This window comes from Bombus pyrosoma, linkage group LG16 (genome assembly GCF_014825855.1).
Source record: "Bombus pyrosoma isolate SC7728 linkage group LG16, ASM1482585v1, whole genome shotgun sequence".
In the NCBI taxonomy this organism is placed as follows: Eukaryota; Metazoa; Arthropoda; class Insecta; order Hymenoptera; family Apidae; genus Bombus; species Bombus pyrosoma.
In genome coordinates, this window is record NC_057785.1 from 4,202,917 (window position 1) to 4,222,565 (window position 19,649).

General features: G+C 38.8%; 1 protein-coding gene across 2 annotated transcripts in view; it reads left to right on the plus strand.

Moving 5' to 3' along the window:
- Positions 1 to 19,649, plus strand: part of LOC122576494 (adenylate cyclase type 6) — a 96,382-nt gene that overhangs the window by 66,744 nt on the left and 9,989 nt on the right. For both annotated transcript variants that reach the window (XM_043746881.1, XM_043746882.1), the window contains 9 exons: positions 7,375 to 7,496; positions 10,518 to 10,610; positions 10,896 to 11,042; positions 13,193 to 13,351; positions 14,890 to 15,138; positions 15,552 to 15,711; positions 16,384 to 16,481; positions 16,933 to 17,017; positions 17,911 to 18,027. In XM_043746881.1, coding sequence (XP_043602816.1) covers positions 7,375 to 7,496; positions 10,518 to 10,610; positions 10,896 to 11,042; positions 13,193 to 13,351; positions 14,890 to 15,138; positions 15,552 to 15,711; positions 16,384 to 16,481; positions 16,933 to 17,017; positions 17,911 to 18,027 — 1,230 coding nt within the window. The remainder of the gene's footprint in view (positions 1 to 7,374; positions 7,497 to 10,517; positions 10,611 to 10,895; positions 11,043 to 13,192; positions 13,352 to 14,889; positions 15,139 to 15,551; positions 15,712 to 16,383; positions 16,482 to 16,932; positions 17,018 to 17,910; positions 18,028 to 19,649) is intronic.

Sequence of the window (19,649 nt, forward strand, 5' to 3'; positions counted from 1 at the left end):
ATCTTCCTCCCACCGTGCAGACAAAGCACTACACTTTTATTCGCGAGGATGGAAATTGCAGCTCCATCAGCGGAGGGAACTACAGTCTCTCGTGAATTTAGTACATCGATGGCCGTAGAGATTTTCAGAATTTAACAAATTAAAAATCTGCTCGTCCAATTTGAAAATTTATCTGAATTAAGAACGTACCCAGTTTAGAAATCTCATTGGAATTTTATCAAATTGTAAACTTGCTCAGCTTGGTAATTTCTTTAATTGGGAAATTACCAATTTTGCAAGTTTCCCTAATTTCTTGGTTTATTCAATTAGAAGTTGATCGAGTTTCTGATTATGGAGCTTCGGATTTCTAACGATCAAAAATTAGTAACTTTACTTAATCTACTTAGCTTTGAAATACGTCTAATTTGAGGTTCACCTAAATTCACCTATTTTTGCCAAAATCGATATTTGCCAAATTTCAGTTCTTTTATCCGAATTGTTCATTCAGGCAAACGTTACCGAATTTTTCTCTGTGGACAAGGAAGGTATATTTTTAAAATTCAAATACCTTTCGATGTACTGTGAAACGATGCTATTTAACTGAGAATTAACTTGTTAATAACGCACAGCGAAGTATTTAATACAATGTCCATAACACAATGCGCCATATTATTACAATATTCGCATAACGCCAGCGAACCTTTTATCTCTTGTTTTAACGAAACTCGTTTTTTGACAAAGAGCTGCATCACGCGGAGTCCATGGGAAAATGTTCGCGAATAAAATCTCTGTTTTACATATTTTTAAACGTTCCACCTCCGGAACATCGTGCGAAACACAATTCCGAATTTTTTACGCGAAAAACAAGCTCCTCTATTTGTAAATTTATCCGTGCGAAAAATTCAGAAAATTCACGATACAAAATTAGAGAACCGACAACAGATTAAAAAGATAGGACAACGACAAAAAAAAAGCAATTACAAAAAATTATATCCCGCATCGATACGATTTTTATTTTCATTTCTAATTGCTTTACGTTAAGTAACGTTAATTGCTGCTCAATTACGCCGATATTTAGTATTCTAAGGGGAACATTAATATTACCAGGTTGGAAAATCGGCTAGTTACCAATAACGAGTTTAATCAGAGCCAGTTCGATCGAGCAAACTAACGAAATTCTAATGATCAAACCTGCCCTGTTGCTGCCTCTGCGCCTCGATAATTAATGTACTTCACTAATTGTTTATTAATATCATCATCATCAGCCACGTATACCAAACTATTTGCCCGGCACATTTTCTGATTTACTGTGATTTTAGACTAGAGGAAAATAATTGTTCAATAATTTAGCGAGTAAGTTGGTGTTCGTTTGAACTACATGAAAATTCGAAACGAAATCGCGATAAGGAGATGGCTGATTTTTATGCAAGTTCGCGTCTTCACGAATACAATTGAGCGACCTAACCTCGTTACGAACAAACCCATTTAAGCAGATCTATAAAGAAATATTAAAAGGAGTAACTAGTTGCAAATCAGACTTATCGTTTTTATCTCCTAAACGAAATTTCAAGAATTATCAACAGCTACTTATCTTCGATACGTTTCAACTTTAATTAAAGGTAATTAACTTAACTCGTTGGGAGAGGCGAAGGTTCTAATTTCTGAGGTAGTTAACCTAACAACAGGTAAATTATTTTTAGCAGCCAGGCGATATAATAGCTGGCAACCTGACGGAAGTCTGCTAAAGATAATGGTTTATCGGAGATCGGTTATAATTCCAGTGGACATTGTAGCCGTGACCAGGTTCATTGTATGCTGTAATCAGGTATCCGTGACCTGACGCGATAATGATCCACCACTGTCCTAGTAGCTCTCTTGTTTATCAAGCACACGGTCCTTGGCTTCATTCGCTCGATATCTTGCCTCTAACAAACACGTTCTCAATTTGAATTTGTGCAATTTTGTCAAATTCACGTTGTATCGCTAGAAATTTCCTACGTGAAAAGAACGTTCACGCTAGCTTTCTGAGACATCAAAATTCTAACCTAATTCCTAATCTAATTCTAGCTGTTCGAATTCTAAGATTTTCAATTCTATGTGCGCGTAGTAATACTTACTTCAAACTTGCCAATACTACAAATGTACGTGATATTATTCTCTTTTCCAATTAAATTTTTTATCAAGGAATTTTCTAAGGTAGCAAAATCCTAACCTAGTTTTCTTTAAAATTCCTGAGTTCCTTGGCATACATAGTGCTTCTAACCTTACTTATTAACACTTATTAACGTTACAAAAGAACATAACATCTTCTATAGAGGTAGTAGCATTATCTGCTGCACAAAAAATGTTCATCAAAAATCTTTTCAAGATGGCAGCATTCTAACCTAACTTTTCTACAGTTCCTCGGTTTCATGACACACACAGTGTATCTAAAGTAACTTAAAAGATATCGTACAGTGGCTATGACAAGTATAACGAACTTGATACACTTGAACCTAATCGATTAGCATACATGGTGTCTCAGCTAAAGGAAGCTACCTAAATATCTCCATCGTTTTCTATGATATGAATGGCTACAACGAACAAATACCCTGAAAAACAAATTTTTATCGATAGTAGCGTTGTTACGTAATAATAGCTTTACCATTGCGGTGCAACATCGACTTTTCCTCGGTTTATACTTATACCACGATACAAACAGAATAGGAAAACTGGTGGAGAAGACAGATAAATTAGAAGATCAATTTGCGCTATTTTCATCAACAGAACCGAACTACTCTCTTCGTAACGAGATGAAATTTTGTTTGTTCGCGAAGAGCTTCCATCAGCACGAAATTAAAGTATACCGATGACCAAGTGAAAGCTGTCCAATCTCGCCTGCTAAAGTACTAAAGTCAGACCGGTTGTTTTTCCTGTTCCAATACTTCAATTGGAAAGTTTAATTGTAACATTAATTGTCCTTTCTGTTTTCCTTTTGGGTGATTGGTGGTGCTGTGAGGATGTTTGCCAAGAAGGCTACGTATGTACAGAGACATCGTGCGTATATTATTGCAACGTATACAAATTTGGTTGACTTCGATCAGAAATTATCGAAAATTGAATTTGTTTAATTTCCCACAATTTCTGTCGTTCAGATTTCCAAATACACGATCCTACATTTTCGCGTTTCCCGCACCGAGAGCTTGCGATTTTGCAACTTTTTGACTCGTTGATTCTCGTGTTTGCCATTTAAATTTTCAATTTCGTAACTTCTCAACTCTTAATTTACCAACTTCGCCTATCAACTTTTCCAATTTCCGCTTTTCCAGTTTTAACCTTCAACGTTGCGCCTTTCAAATTTTTCAAATTTCCATCGCAACAAAAGTTTGGCTTGCAAGCAAATAATCACAGACAGGTAGTAAGGTATTTTACGATAGAAAAATTTGCCACGGTGTTATTTACCGATCGGGAAAACATTGGAAAAGTCCAAGTTCTGCTTATCTTCGAATTGACAGTATTTTTATTCGAACGAATTCACGAAGAAAATAATTGCACCTCTGTGAATTTTAACACAGTTTCACGTGGCCAACGGTGGGTCATTTCTGGCCTGAACGAGCGCAATGCGTGATCGTTGTTGCTTAGAACTGCCTGGTTTCCCTCATTTTTCTTATTTTAAGGCTGCCAGTTTGCATGAGTTTCGCGTATACCGATCGAATTTATGGTTCCGTGGTATGCGGTTTCGGCACGATGCTCCGATACGCTGCTAAACCGGCAACTATCGTCGACAAGTTCTTTCATAGCACTCTTGCAACAAGATATATCGCGTTCAAGATGGAATTTCTTTCCGAGAAAATTAAAAAGTCAGACTCTAAACGTTCTATGAAATATGTTTTTCATTACACGTTCCATCTACACTGAACGTAGAAGATATTCGCATACTCTTAAAAACAGAATAACTTTTTAAGAATTGGATCAAACGATTCGAGCTTCTTTCGAGGAGTCAGAAAGGCTAATTTACCAGACGACGCGTAAAAAAATTAGCAAGCTGATTCCTCTGACATTTCGAAAAAAGAGCTCCTGTCGTTCGATCCATTTTTAAGGAAAATTTTCCTTCTCCAAAAAATAGTGTACGAATACTTTACATACGACAGATGACGAGTATACTCGTCAAACACAGAGTATGAGTGGCTGTTATAACACAGAATCATATTATTTTTTAATTTTAACAGATTCTAACTACTTTTTACGCATGACGAGTATACTCGTCGTGGCACGAAACACCGCCATCACTTCACGACGAGTATATTCGTCAGAACGCAGAGTACTGCCACTTCTTCGTAACGAGTATATTCGTCGTAATACAAAATACTGCCATCACTTCGCGACGAGTATATTCGTCCTAACAAAAATACTGTCATTCCTCCTTGACGAGTATACTCGTCGTAACACAAAATACTGCCATCACTTAACGGCGAGTATATTCGTCCTAACAAAAATACTGCCACTTCTTCGTGACGAGTATACTCGTCGTGACACAAAATACTGTCATCGCTTCACGACGAGTACATTCGTCATAACGCAAAGTACTTCTTCATGACGAGTATACTCGTCAGAGACAGCTGACCGGTTAAGGCTGAGTAGCTGTCCGAAGCTACAAGCTGTTCCGATAAACCGTTCAAAGAAGAATTGATCTCGATTGGAAATTTTAATCAGCTGAGAATATCAAGCAATGGAGAAGTTTAATGAGAATCCAGGAAATCCAATACGGCGGGGCGACAAAGGAATGAAACTAGCCGACACCTGGTCAGAATGAAATGGAAGGTAGCGTTACGTGACTTGCAATAGGAAATAGCGGCCAAGAGGCCGTGTGTATTGGCCGATCACGAACGATAGGTGATCGCACGTGACACAGCACAGGTGCGCGCAACCTGTTGTGTGCGGAAAGGTTGATCGATTTATACGGCGTCAAATTAGTCGCGGTGAGGGGCCGCTGTAATTTCAGATTCTACGACGCGTACAGTATCCGTGCGCTTGGTAACAAGAGAAACCAGACTAAGTAACGATCGGACCTGAATATTTCATAGCTTGTATGAAATGAGCGAGATACATCGACGAACGGAAGGATCACCTGGTAAAAGGAAACATCCCATTGGAACCGTTCGATCACGCCTAGCGAAAAAAGCAGCTGACGACTGGCTTCCTTGCAACAATATCAGCAGCCTCATTTTGGTATTTATCGGTCGCGAAAATTATGCGAGCTTCTGTGGCGAGGGATGGGACGCGACAGGCAGAACGACTTTGAACGTGGAGGAGATCCTCGACGAGGGTGGGAACATGTGCCGGTGATGATGAAAGTGGCGTAAGTCGTCAGTGGGGAGAAAGTTTGTTAAAATATCTAGAGATAAAGAGATAGACAGCCAATCTGAGCTTTAGCTCTGCTTACGTTTAGACATGCAAAACCAAGTGCAATTTCTGTAGACCGTATGGCTGCAATAAATAGAACTACATGCGCGCATTTTTTAACAGGAAACCTTCTAAAATCTACAGGTTACTATAGCTGTTAAATTTGAAATATTGCCAGTGACAAGTCTGACAAAAGATCGGAAGGTAGAAAGTCGAGGAACGGAAGATTGCGTGTGGATAAGCAGAGATTGGAGGAACTGAAGAAAGGAACTGAGTCGAAACATTGAAAAAGCGGAGCGGCATGACAAATTTGGAGAAAGAGAAGAGAATTGGGAAAGTGAAACTGCGAAATGGAAGGAATGGAGGCAGGAAATTGGGAAATAGGGAAAATCAAGTACACTGGAAGGCAAAGAAATGAACAATCGAAACGTGGGAAAGTAGGAATTTCGAGCTTAGGAAACAGATGGAAATGGAAGAGTGAACGTCGAGACAAGCAAAATTCGAATTTGACAGTGTTCGCATTGTAGCTCAAAGGTTTCAATGACGTGCGATTAGGTGTGTGGGTTGCGCAGATTTATTAAAAGCGCCGTAAGTTTCCACGTAACGTGGTTAACTAACCAGCTGGCAGGAGTACCAAGAGGAATTCAAAATAGTTGCCGTTAATAGCGGCAAATCGAGACGTCGAACCAGCTGTGTTCCACTTGCCAATCAAGTTACAACGCTGAATTCTCCGAAACAATTCGTTCGATAGCCTGGGATACGCGAAATTTCATTAGCGAGCTGTCCATGCTTGCAACTTCAAAAATCCTATTACAACCTATGAGTTTACAAATTACAAGAGTTCCCTTGCCACATATTTAGCACTAACTTCGCCAGATGCTTCTTCAGTCGATTGACTGGTTTCAAAATTTTATTCAAAATTCTACATTCATCGTTGTTTCTTTCGTTCATCCAATTTTATGTAGATTCCTATGTCGACAATTATGTTCACATAATTGAGAAACTGACTAATCAGACGACATAGGGATCTACACAAAGTTAGACGAACGAAGGAAACAACGATGAACGTACGATTTTTGATAAAATTTTGGAACCGGTCATTTGATCGTGCCTGGTGGGATCATGAACTTAGGCGAATGAACGAATAATCCAAATTTTTCACCGAAACTCCCAGTTCGTTTCAGACGAAAAATCCCTGAAATTGTCTGATCGAGGTATTTGTCGTTGCTTCATCAGCCACCCCTGTTAGGCTTAGGCACCTTACGAATGCAGAAAATCACAGAAAAGTGTTGTATCTTCGGAGAAGATCGAATGGTCAGGGCACTGACAAAGGAGAACTATGAATTTGCTGCGTGAAAATGTTAGGCTGCATCTTATCTGATACTCTCTGCCAATTAGCGTAGATGAGATACAGAAATCACTTGATAGGTAGAATTCAGCGTTTGCCTGGTGGCTCGAAGTTATAGAAACGGCGAATATTCTGATCCAGCAACCTGTTCCCTTCTCTTCTTTAAATAAACTTTCAGTTTCGTTGAAAGATTTGCATCGTTCGTTCGTGATAATCTCTATTGGGCTGGCAACTAAGTGATTGCGCACTTTGTCATTAGGTGGTAACGATAAGATCTGCAACCACTTAGTTGCCAAGCCAATAACGTTAATAACTTGCAATTAGGATGACGTGAAGTACGTTATGACGTGCACTATGTGTAGAATATTTCAGAAAGAATATTTTCTATGTCTTTCATATTTATAATTTTTCATTTCTTCAATTGCACGACAGATAATAATGGGAATAGATATATTCCAACAGCTGTTAAAGGTAGAAAATGGTAGGAAAAAATGGTTCTAATCTGGCAATCCCATGGGATATTTACGCGAAGTATGCGAGGACGGGACCATGAATTCCCGTGCGATACGAGGAAATTGCATTCCCCTTGCTCTTTGCTGTTCGAACGTCGTAGACGAGAGGCTGTACGCGATGAACGACGACGAAATTTCTCTGATTTTTTGCAGGAACGGCTTCTATTGAGCGTGTTGCCACGCCACGTAGCCATGGAGATGAAGGCAGACATCGCAGGGAAGCCGAAAGATACCATGTTTCACAAAATTTACATTCAAAGGCACGAGAACGTCAGGTGAGTAGCGCCTCGAGTATGCAGACGCGAAGATATCAAAAAAAAGAAAAAAGAAAAAATATCTCAGAGATTTAGCGTCGTTATAAAGTTCAGGTTGATCGTGGTTGACGATCGGTTTTGCATAGTTTGACTGCCTTATGGGCATTTAAGTTCGATGAAATTAGAATTAGACGTTCGGAGGTTTGAGATAGTTCGGTCAGAGGTTTGAGACTTTTTGTTTGAAGGTTTGAGAGCTTTTGTTTGAAGGTTTGAGAGCTTTTGTTTCAAAGTTTGAGAGCCTTTGTTTGAAGGTTTGAGAGCTTTTGTTTGGAGGTTTGAGACATTTTGTTTGAAAGTTTGAGACGTCTTATTTGGAGAGTTGAAACATTTTGTTTGAAGGTTTGAGAGCTTTTGTTTCAAGGTTTGAAAGTTTGAGAGCTTTTGTTTGGAGGTTTGAGACTTCTTGTTTGGAAGATTAAACTACTCCAAAACAAATTTGGTCAATTTTGTCGTAAGGTTGGTAACTGAAGTCTTCATAAATAATACTACGTGCAATTTACCGAGTTTAAATCCTTCTTTTCAAAGGAGGAAGTTTATTTAAAGTACGATACATTAACTAAATGTATTCCATTACAAATTCATCGAATTCAATTAGTTTTTCCAAGACAAGGGATTCTTTCTGTAAGAATTAACCACATTCTACCGCGCCGTTCTTCTTCTTTAAAAGAAACCTATTTACAGACCTCATTCATATTCTACTGCATAATAAACAGACCACTGTATTCATTGCGTAATAATTTACCATAAAAATCCACCGAACACGGTTTCCTATTCAAAAAGAGAGATCATGTCCGACAAAATCGATCACATTCTACTATACAGCACTCAGCTCGCTACACGTTTACCAGTCGATTATTTAAAACAAGCCTTGTACCAAGCTAGTTCCTTCATCCATAGAAAGACGTCTGTCTCTGGAAACCAATTACAATGCACTATATATTGGAGCAATTGTATTAACATCTCAGACCTTTCAATCAAAAATCTACCGAAACCTAATTCCTTTTGCAAAGAGAGGAAAGCCAGTCTGTTCAAACCACTCTTCTTCTACTGTGTAGTATCCAGACAATGCTGTATCCACTCTTCAGTCATTGAAAGTAGAAATCTACTGAAACCAGTTCCTTGAAAAGTCTTTGATATAAAGACGACTATCTGTCCAAATAAATCCTATTCCACCGTACGATTTCTATCACGTGTTGCACAATTAACTGTGTTACACAAAATCCCGTGTAACGCAGTTAAGTCGTTACTGTTATATATATGTCGGAGATGGGAGGACACTGGAGCCTCCCGTTTGGAACTACGGGAAAAATCCCGTAATATTGTAATCTAAATTCTACTATAGCCGTAATTAAACAATTGTCATTCAATGCGATTGTATTTGTTCGAGACTTGTGATAGTGGTTTTGGGTTCGAGGTGACACAACTGGTCGCCGAACGTAGCCGCGGTCACGGGATGGACATTTTTCCTCGGAGATGTCAATATAATGGGACACAGGTTGTATTAACAATCAAACTCCAAGCAGAGATTGCCTAGCAACGGCGATTGGAACCTTCTCGAAGCTTCGGACCAGTATATAACAGACGAACGCAATCGTAAAGGAAGGAAAAATTTCCATCAGTCTATTATTCGTGCGATCGCCTTGAAGAGTTACACATCGAGAAGTATATAAAGAGCGTCCCATTAAACGTGTTTGCGTGTTAAAGTATTTTACGTTTAATAAAGAGTTATCCTGTTGACCGTGGATTCATTATCGAACCTAGAATCATTGTCACTAGCGTCTCGAGTATCTAATTACCACGGTTACTTGTCGATATCTGTAACAATCGTGTTTGCATTAGTCAATATCTTCTCTATTGCATAACGACAAAGTCTAGCCATAACGAAGATTCGTTTCACGCCCTTTAACCCCAACCCTAATCATAATGTGAATCCGACATATATATATATATATATATATATATATATATATATGTGTGTGTATATATATATATGTATATATATGTATATATATATATATGTCGAATTATTATTAGAGTCTTGTGTTGAATCATCATTTGAGTTGTGGGCGCGTATTAATTCTTCATTTGGGTTTACCATTGTTTAACTTAACTAAATTATATTACACTTAAATTGTTTAACACGAATAGATATAACTTTTACAAGGTTTAACAATAAATTAGTTTAACGAACGCTTTTAACAATATTCTTGGGTTCATCAACGAATCCACGGTCAACGGGAAACTCTTTGTACAATAGTTTGTATTTTCTCTGTATCGGAAATTACGTTAGCTGTATCGCTTGGTATCTTCTAGACTGTCTCCCCGATATCCGTAAACTCTCCAAGGAGATCTCAATAAAAGACTGCCTGGATCTCATTTGTCAATTACATATTCATTAGAAATATCAACAAAATTCCAGGCGCCGTTGCTAGGCAGTGCTGCATAGAGCCGACATTGCTCCTGGCCGGGGCTTGTCCGTTAATACAGCGTGTCCCTCAATATCGCAACTTCTTCTCTTAAACGTTCATCCTGTGACCGTGGCTACGTTCAGCGACCAGTTGCGTCACCTCGAGCCCAAGTATTCCAAAAGAAATGCTCGATGTCTCTACATCTCCGACATATATATATATATATATATATATATATATATATATATATATATATATATATATATATAAATTCGCAGGCTACTGTATCAGATTGCTAATAAAATATGTGAAAATTAATAGACACGCGTATCTGGCTGAATAATTCTGGCACGGTGTATTCAGTGAGGCGAAACAGCTGAACATCCAACCCTATTATACACCAGGCTGACACACGCGTCTATTATACGTTACGGTGACGCGTATCTGCCACTCGAGGCTCGTTAAGTCGTACGACATCCACTACCCTTACGAATTCCAATTAACATGCTGATATAATAACGACTAGAATATAATACCGAAGAATATATAATATTGCATTTGTTGTATTTTCTAGCATCCTGTTCGCTGATATCTGCGGGTTTACTTCGTTGTCGGATCAGTGCACTGCCGAGGAAGTCGTCAGGCTGTTAAATAAGCTGTTTGCCTGGTTAGTCTATTTCATATTTATTTTTAACATTTTTCTATTTTTCCTATGCTATGTATTTTTTTTTTTTTTTTTTTTAATAAAATTTCATTAATCAATAATTTACTAGAACTTTGTATCAAGGCTGTTGGTCATGTCTTTTCGTTGTTTCGTTGAACAATTATACGAGTTGTTACATTAGAACGTTCCGATCGAAACTTTGCTTTAGTTTTCTTCGGAAATTGAAGATTTATGAATTAAAAGAGAAATCATTCGCATGGAAATCCCGTAATCTGTTTGTTACGTTAGCTTCGACACGCTGGCGGCTGAGCACCATTGTCTTCGAATCAAACTACTCGGCGACTGCTATTACTGTGTCTCTGGACTTCCGGAACCGAGACCAGATCACGCTCGTTGCTGCGTGGAAATGGGTTTGGACATGATTAGCGCCATTACGTGAGTCTTTTGTCCTATTAATTGCCACGCGCATCCGATATTTTTATAGCTTTAATCACACTGACCTATCACACGAGCCTCTTTGCTTCTCCCTTTTCATCAACTTAACACGTTCGCCGCTAATTTCCCCCCTGCAGAGCGCTAACCAAAATCGCTTTTATTTCAATCGACACGGTTAACGAATTATCAACGAAAATTCTTTTTCGAATATTGGGTCGGCAACTAAGTGATTGCGGATTTTGCCATTGGGTGGTATTGGCAAAATCCGCAATCACTTAGTTGCCAAGCCAACTTTAAATTGCAATTAAATGTAACACTTTGCGACCGCTAGCGACTCAACAGCATACGCACGTCCGACCGGCAGCTCAGGCGCACATTCTCCCTGGCGCCGGCTCTGTTTCGGCTTAGACTCTCCCATACCATTCTTTTCGTTCGCCGCGAACGGTAAGTTTTTCAAATTGGTATAAAACTGTCGGAGCTTACCAAGCAACGCAACCGACGCAACTGAGCAAGGTACCTTAGTACTAAATAACAAATTACTGCTCAAATAATGAGAAATATTGCCGGTGACAAGAAGCCGATTAATAGGTTATCGGTTGGTAAGCGTCAGTGACAATAAGCCGATTAATCGGTTATCTGTCGGTAAACGTCGGCGATAAATACCGATTAATCGGCTATCGGTCGGTAAAGTGTTAAGAAAAATTGCCGATATAAATTGTCAACGAAATTCTGTTTAAAATGGATGGGAAAAATAGACGTTTGGGAAGATTGTTAATAAATCGTCGAGAGAATTTATTTTATTTATTTTGCAACGAATTGCAATTAAAGCTTAGGGTAGAGCTTGCATCTCTTGCGAGGCACTCTACACGCTGTACAACATCCTTGGAAATATCTTTGCGCTACAGTTGATTTTATAAGGAAAATAGATAGAATACGAGCTTCTTTTGAGAGCTCCGTTCTGAAAAGAATTTACGATTTGTTTCGTTATAAATCGTCATTATGGAATCCTCGAGAGTGACCATGTTCGTTTCTACGGCCACCACTCCGAATAACCTTTTATTCTCCAAGGAAATCATTCCTTTGACAAGACTGGGTGTTTTTCAGTCTCATAACGAGAATCCACGTCTCGACAGTCTACACGGTCTACTTTGACTCGTTTGCCCTGTTTCCGGCTCTTACGACGCTTTCTCTGACCAGCTTTTTCTGCCCCGCCATTTCTTCCATCATACGACGGAAACGCTATTAAACGATAATTCCACGAAAATGCGAGCTACCTGTATAATTTGAAACTACCTGTAGTCACGAGATTAAGAAATACAAAGAAAGCTCGGTTTAGTTTCAACGAGGATCCCTGACGGTACGTTCAACGGCCGAGGAATTTTTCAAACACCCTGTATGTCGTAATTTACCATCATATCTTTATCATCGTATCCATCATATTTATTACCATCATATCTACGCTTAATTCACTTGCAGGAAGAATGAAGTCCATAACTGGAATTACAATAGCAGTTGAGAAAAAGAAACGTAATTAACCTCTCACTTTCAACGAGCTTCGAACGAGATCTGACTTTAGAGAATTTTTTAAGCAGCCTACATGATTCACGATTTCTCACTGAAAATTAACTCATTTCTCACTGTAAACGGAATTCTATTCGCTGTCTTTTTTTTACATTAAACCAACTTCCACTCACATGCTGGTCTAGACTGGATGATTTTTTGAACACCTTGTATATAGTACAATTTCTCATTCACATTCTTATATAAATAATTTCAAGGAAACAGCTACTCGTCCTCTGTAATTACAATCTTTCCTAACTCACAGTAACACATCGTAGTTTTCCGTTTCAGAGAAGTCACAACTTTTTGAACACTCTGTATGTACTGGGTTGGCAACTAAGCGATTGCGGGTTTTTTCAATACCACCAAACGACAAAATCCGCAATCGCTTAGTTGCCAACCCAATACTATAATTCCTCATTTGGACCTGCACAGAATTTACTTAAAGAAACTAATTATCCTTTGTAACGATACTTGTTATTTATTTTTTTTTTTAATTAGCAATAAGAAAAAATTAATTCCGAAAAAATCAATCGAAATCCGATTCTCGTGATGATATTCTCAATATAGCTGGCGATGAACTTTTGCAGTTTATATCGAGAGGTTGGCGCGGTGAACGTGAACATGAGAGTGGGGATACACACAGGCAGAGTTCATTGCGGGGTCCTTGGCCTGAGGAAGTGGCAGTTCGACGTTTGGAGCAACGACGTCACCCTGGCCAACTACATGGAAAGCGGCGGAATACCGGGGCGAGTTTCTCTCCTATTCTCTTTTTCCTTTCGGGGCGAAATTTCCAAGTGACAAGCCTCGTTCGCGTTTCAGCGAACGTTCAACGGGGAAACGAATCTCTGACATGGTCTACGATGTATTTTCATAATTTTTCGCCTTCTTTTTGCAATAAAAATTCTCGATGGGGAATGAAGGAAAGAATGCGGCAATATTAAGAAAAAATTGTTTTTCCTGATCTCAGTATCGCGATACGACGATGTAAATTAGCCGCGGGAAAATTTTATTCGCGTTGGTCACAGTTTCCCCTGCGACGTCACGTGGTGGTCATTGGTGAGCGGAGCGCTTCAACTTCTTACAATCGTAAAAATTGAATGAAAATTCACAGTTAGGGCATTTTCAATGTAACCGATAAATAGAAGATACTTTGAAATGAAAAGTGCCCCATTGAACGATTAAACATTTTTATTGGAACATCGATAATAAAAATGAGAAGAAATGTTGCATCTAACAGTGCACTGTGTTAAAACACTTTGAACGTAAATGTGACTCGTCGATACAATCTGGACGATAGGTGGTCACCTTTTTGCCCCGATTCTTAGCAATTTTTAATCCTAACTGTTTAGCATTTTTTTTAGCACTCTCTGCAAAATTTTCGTGCCAGCTACGCTTGCCCCTCTTTCCTCCGCATTTCGTGTCGCGATCTTTGTCGAATAAGTATATTCCACGGCTCTGGTGAATGGCACTGTGCAAGGTGCATCGCGAGTGCCATTCTAAAATCTGATACCTTGATTTTTGTTTTTGTTGCTCGTTTATGGAGTATCATCGAGTTTGAAATTGATGTATTTAACAGCAACTCTAAAGCTAATTTTTTATACCACTCGAGGGTTCTTCCATCTGATGTGGAATATGCTATCGTTTGATCTGATAAATCCACAGCACATTTTCCTCTCTTCTGATCTACCACTACCATTGGTTTGTCAGAAACATAATTTTTTTTACCTCTACCATTTCAGCCGAATGTTTCGTCGAAATCATAAAAATAACCATAATACTGTTTACTAATATCCTCCACACGTTTCAACGATATATTCTGCACGTTTTGCCTACGAGGAAATAACAAATGCGAATGCTTCGTTGAAATAAACGAAGCCTTGATACAATATGTCACTGTCAACAGTCACCAAGGCGCCACGATGGTCACCATGGTGACTACCAATAAAATAAACGATCCATTGGGGAAGAACGTTGTCTTACGTCATCAACTTATTATTATTTTGCCATTATATGCTTTGAATAATAAAAATACTTGTGATTTCGGCGTGGCAGTCAAAGTGTTAATGAAAACCTGAGATCTCTGATATGATTTCAACATAATTAAAATCGATAATTCCGTCGCTAATGATATTAACTAATAACGTGACAAACGCATACGCGTTAACAACGTTAAAATCCGCGAGATTAACGGCGAATTAAAGAAGCTGGTAAACAGAAAGTTGTGATTTATTTTTTAAAATACTCGTCGTGTTGGAAATGACGAACTGCGATTATTTCTGTACAGACGAGTGCACATCACGAAAGAAACGCTGGACTGTCTTGATGGAGTCTATGAGGTGGAAGAGGGTCATGGGGGTGAGAGAAACGCGTATCTGAAGGAGCACGATATCAAAACCTACCTAATTGTCCCCGGAGACACGTATAAGGGTAACTTACCCTCGTCTGGGCTGAGGAAAGGTTTGCCAGCGAATGGCAACGTGTCGAAAGAGATGAGAGTGATGGGACATGGTTCGCAACACGGCAAACAGAACAAGTAACTTGTTCGTTGTATCTTTTCATTTTTCTTCTCCCCTTTTCGTTTTTTCTCCCCTCCTTGCGAAAATAATTTTAGACCAACGCGCGTGTGTTTTCCTACGCTTCGTACATTCCGAAATCGTAAGTTTCTTCGGAATACGAATCTTTAATAAGAAAGTTAACTTTTTTAAAATTTTATTACATTAAATAAATATCATTATTTATCATTTTTTAAATATTAAATAATATATTTCTACGGATCGTGTAAAATGGTCGATTGTACGATATAATTTCCAGGGGTTGGGATATCGAAAGAAAAATTTTCAAAACTTAACTCGCGACGGATGTTTGATTTATGAAGTTTTCGGTTTTCCAATGTAAGAAGTTTCTCTTGTACGGACCTTTCTGTATCGGTTATTAATCCTGCTACAGATTAGGGTTTGGTGAGACGACCGAGGCGAAAAAGGACCCGGAGGACGAGGTGAACGAGTACCTGATGAGAGCAATCGACGCCAGGAGCATAGATCGATTAAGAGCGGAGTATTGTACGCCCTTTGTTCTAACTTTTCGTCTGCCTGACGTCGAAGGGAAGGTAAATGCAAATTCTTGTCTCCTTCTTGTCGATCAATTTATTTGAAAGATTCGTATCAATTTATAATTCCTGAAATAATTTATCTTTCCTCCAAAAGATTCTCAATAATTTACTCTGCCGTAAGGTCGTGCAATAATTCTAATAAATTACGCCATTTTGTGTTCGTCTTTGACTTGCTTTTATTCTTTTACTATTATCGTCATTATTTTTTAACACGTTCACGCCGGCGCTGCTATTTTATTTCTGTGCTCATATTCGTGTTTGTAATAAGTTTATAACATTGAATGCTTATTTGTTTAAATAAATCCTACTTTTTTCAGTTAATGTACGTTCAATTTCCATTATTTAAACGTTTAACTATATGGCAATTTGTTCTGGTCACTAAACGAACTATATTTTTGCTGGTACGCACCGTCCGACGGAACATTCGAGCGTGAGCCACCGGTGGTACACGTCGTCCGATGGGAGACCCGAGCGTGAGCCACCGGTGGCGCACGCTGGCTGAACGTGTTAAAATCGAGTTCTCGCTCAAAATCGAAATGATCTAATCTACTGTTGTTTAAACGGAACAACATTCGAGGATTTTGTTCGTAAGAAAATTGACAAAGTGCTATGTATCGGTGAAGATTTCGAAAAAGAAGAAACCGTTTATTTGTAAACCATTTGTTGCAGTATTCGCGCGAAAGGGACAGAATGCTCTCGGCATATTTCGTCTGCTCCGGCTTCGTCTACATGGTCGTCGTGATTGCTATAGCGATCACTCTACGAGGGTAACTCTGTCATTCTGTTAATTAAACCATCGATTTAAGGCTTTGTTCAAATTTCCCTTTGCCCGATATTGAAAGTTAACAAGATTCAACAAGGGTATACGTAAATCGAAACATATTCCCGTACAAACTATATTCCCAAATTTTTCGGTTCCATGTCGCTGCTATGTTTTGGACAGCCACTACTCGAAGGTCGAACACGGTTTCTGTTGATATAGTTCGTCAGAAATAGGATAACAGCAGTTAGAAAAATATATAACAGTTAGAAATGAGAGAGGTTGTGGAAAAGGACCGATATTGGCTTCAGTTACGGTTCTACCATCTGTTATCGTATCGGTTCTGTATCCGCGTATTTCGAAGTGCTTCTATATCGACAGAAACGGTTCTATTGACCGAGCAAAAGTGAAGCCTCCAGAGGCTTTCATAACGGTTACGATATTGAATCATTTTTCAGGAGTGGATACTTTTACACGTGTGTGACAGTGAGCACGTTGATCATCGCCACAATCAATGGGATACTACTGGCAGAGAAGAACGAGGTGAGACCTTCGCTCGGACTATCGTCCCTTTTTGCTATCTGTGGGGAAAGAATTCTTCAAACGAATTTGAGGAATCGCGTTGCAACGTGCATCGCGAGCAAATCGATCGCATTCGCTCTTTGGAATCTTGCCACTTCCTCTTGACCTTGAATTCGTGGCGTGATTCCAGGTCACAATGCCGAGGTCGTTAATCGTGTCTCGTATATACGTCGCTGGCTATTACATAATTCGTGACATTTGTCCCGTACGTATAAAGAAGGAAAGTCACAAAGGATATAACCTAGCAAACACGAAGATGGTACCCCACTGGGGGTAGCCACTCAAATGATAATCAAATAGCTAAAAAACTCTACCAAATGTCCAAATTGGACAAATTGCGAATACAAAGTATTAAATAAAAAAAAAAGAAGGAAAGAAAGAAGGAAAAGCATAGAGAAAATTTCTATGGAATTTCGCTAGCACGGTACTTTCGAAATATTACGCGATCCACGATTACTTCCAGGTACTTGATTGGCAACTAAGTGATTGCGGATTTTGTCATTAACACCTAACGACAAAATCCGCAATCACTTAGTTGCCAGCCCAATAGAATGACAAACATAACAAAAACGAACAACCATAGGTTGCGCTATTAGGTAGAAGGTTTCTCGCAAATTTTCAGTGACAGTATTTTCCAAATTTCGTTGGAGAATTTTTATCAAAGAAAATACTAGAAATTGGAGAATAGTAGAGCATTGTAACTGAACGAGAACGATTTATTTCGACGATAATACACCGTTTCAGAGATTTTCCAGCCAATCTATTCAAAAGAGAATAAGACTGTAACTGAAGATTTGAAGAGATCGAATCTTTCAACTACGTAGACGATATACGTTGAAATTCTGTTTCTTTAGAGAGTGCCACAGTGTCTGCGAGATTTTGCGGTGCACGTGTTCGAGAATCGAGGAGTCGCTCAGGTGTTAGCCACGTGTGTCGTGTTTCTCACTTTCGCCACAGCTTTATCACCGTTGGTAAGCTCACGTTATTACAGTACTACACACTATACGTCCCAACATTAAGCTAGTGCTTCAACGTAATACACATTGCTATACTACAGACATTTGTTCACGTATGTTTATTACTCGCAAGCAGCTTGTTAATAACGAAAACGCAGATAAATCTGTTCAAATTATTTCTTCTTCAGGTTCTTCCACCTAAACCGAGAGAAAGATTTTAGATAGCGATGAATGGTAGCCACGTGCTAGACTAGATTAGCTGCGTAGTAGTGATACGTGTGTGTGAATACGAGTGTGTGGAAGCATGTGTGTGCGTCTCGAAAACAAGGGAACCTAAACTGTTCAGTCAGTTAACAGTCTGATATGGAGGAAGATGGGACACAAAGAAAGTGCTGAGACGCGTGTGTCACGTAAACTTGAGGATTATATGATAAAAACAAGGTTAAACCAAAACACAACTATTAACTTTCTTTTTTATTAAACTTTATTTTTCCACTTAATAGTCACAACTGAATGTACACTGATGCGTATGTATAAATCAAGTACGCGACTGGTCTAAGGGTAGAAACCGGTAAACATATGTTGACTATCCTAAGGACAGAGAATAAGTAAGTTTAGTGACGATTTTGTGGCGGAGGAAAGCTAGGGGGTCGGTGTGTCTAAGGACACTGGACCATCGGATTCGTTGATGACAATTTTGGTTTGGAAAGTGAGGACAGTAGACACCGCTTTCGATTGGATAATAAGAAGGTTGGTGGACCAGGAAGCAATAAACGTAAAGGGGCACTTAAAATAAAAGATAATTGTTTGGTCTGAAGGATCCTAACCATGAAAATACCAGGACCCATGGTGGGTCCTTAAGACTATTGAGGGTACGCGTCAAGGATGTGTAGAGATCTGGCTACCATGTTGCCCTCGGTGTGCGCCCTGGTCTCTGATGTGGATTGATGTTACACGTGCAAATGTGTATCGATGAATATCCTTGAAATCGTTTATCAAATAAATATATAACTGTTTTAAGATAAATTCTAAGTGTAAACTTAGTGTTCCTGTAGCATTATTTCGGCAATTAAGATCCAAAATTATCAACACCATCTAATAATTTACTTACGATATACCTTGAGCAAGTAGCCTATTTCTTAACAGACTATATGAATATCGAACGCTATATTGCTGAATGTCGTTCGTTATTTAGCTTCGTCTATATTGCCTATCACGTAGTAACATGGACGTACAGTGTAGAGAAATCCACTGTAATATCAACGATTGCAAGCATTCCACCTGCTCGGTATAGTATTGTCTGAAAGCTGGTGTAATTCCTCAAAATCCGACAGAATCTCGCGCAGCGTATTATTAGGAGAAAATTCATGAGAGTGGCTATCGATCATCATTTAATACTAGGTATATATAATGAAATAGATAGCTATAGCCATCATCCATCACCGACGAATCTATAAATCCATTGATCTGGCAGAGAATACGAACGACATTGACCTACGATCTCATTAGAATTCTATTTTTCCTCGACTACTTGACAGATAGAAAACTATTAAACACGTATCGAGTATTAACATTATTACGAAACTAAGAGAACTCTGCGAGTTTCTCTTCTATTTTACACAAACTACTGATAAAAT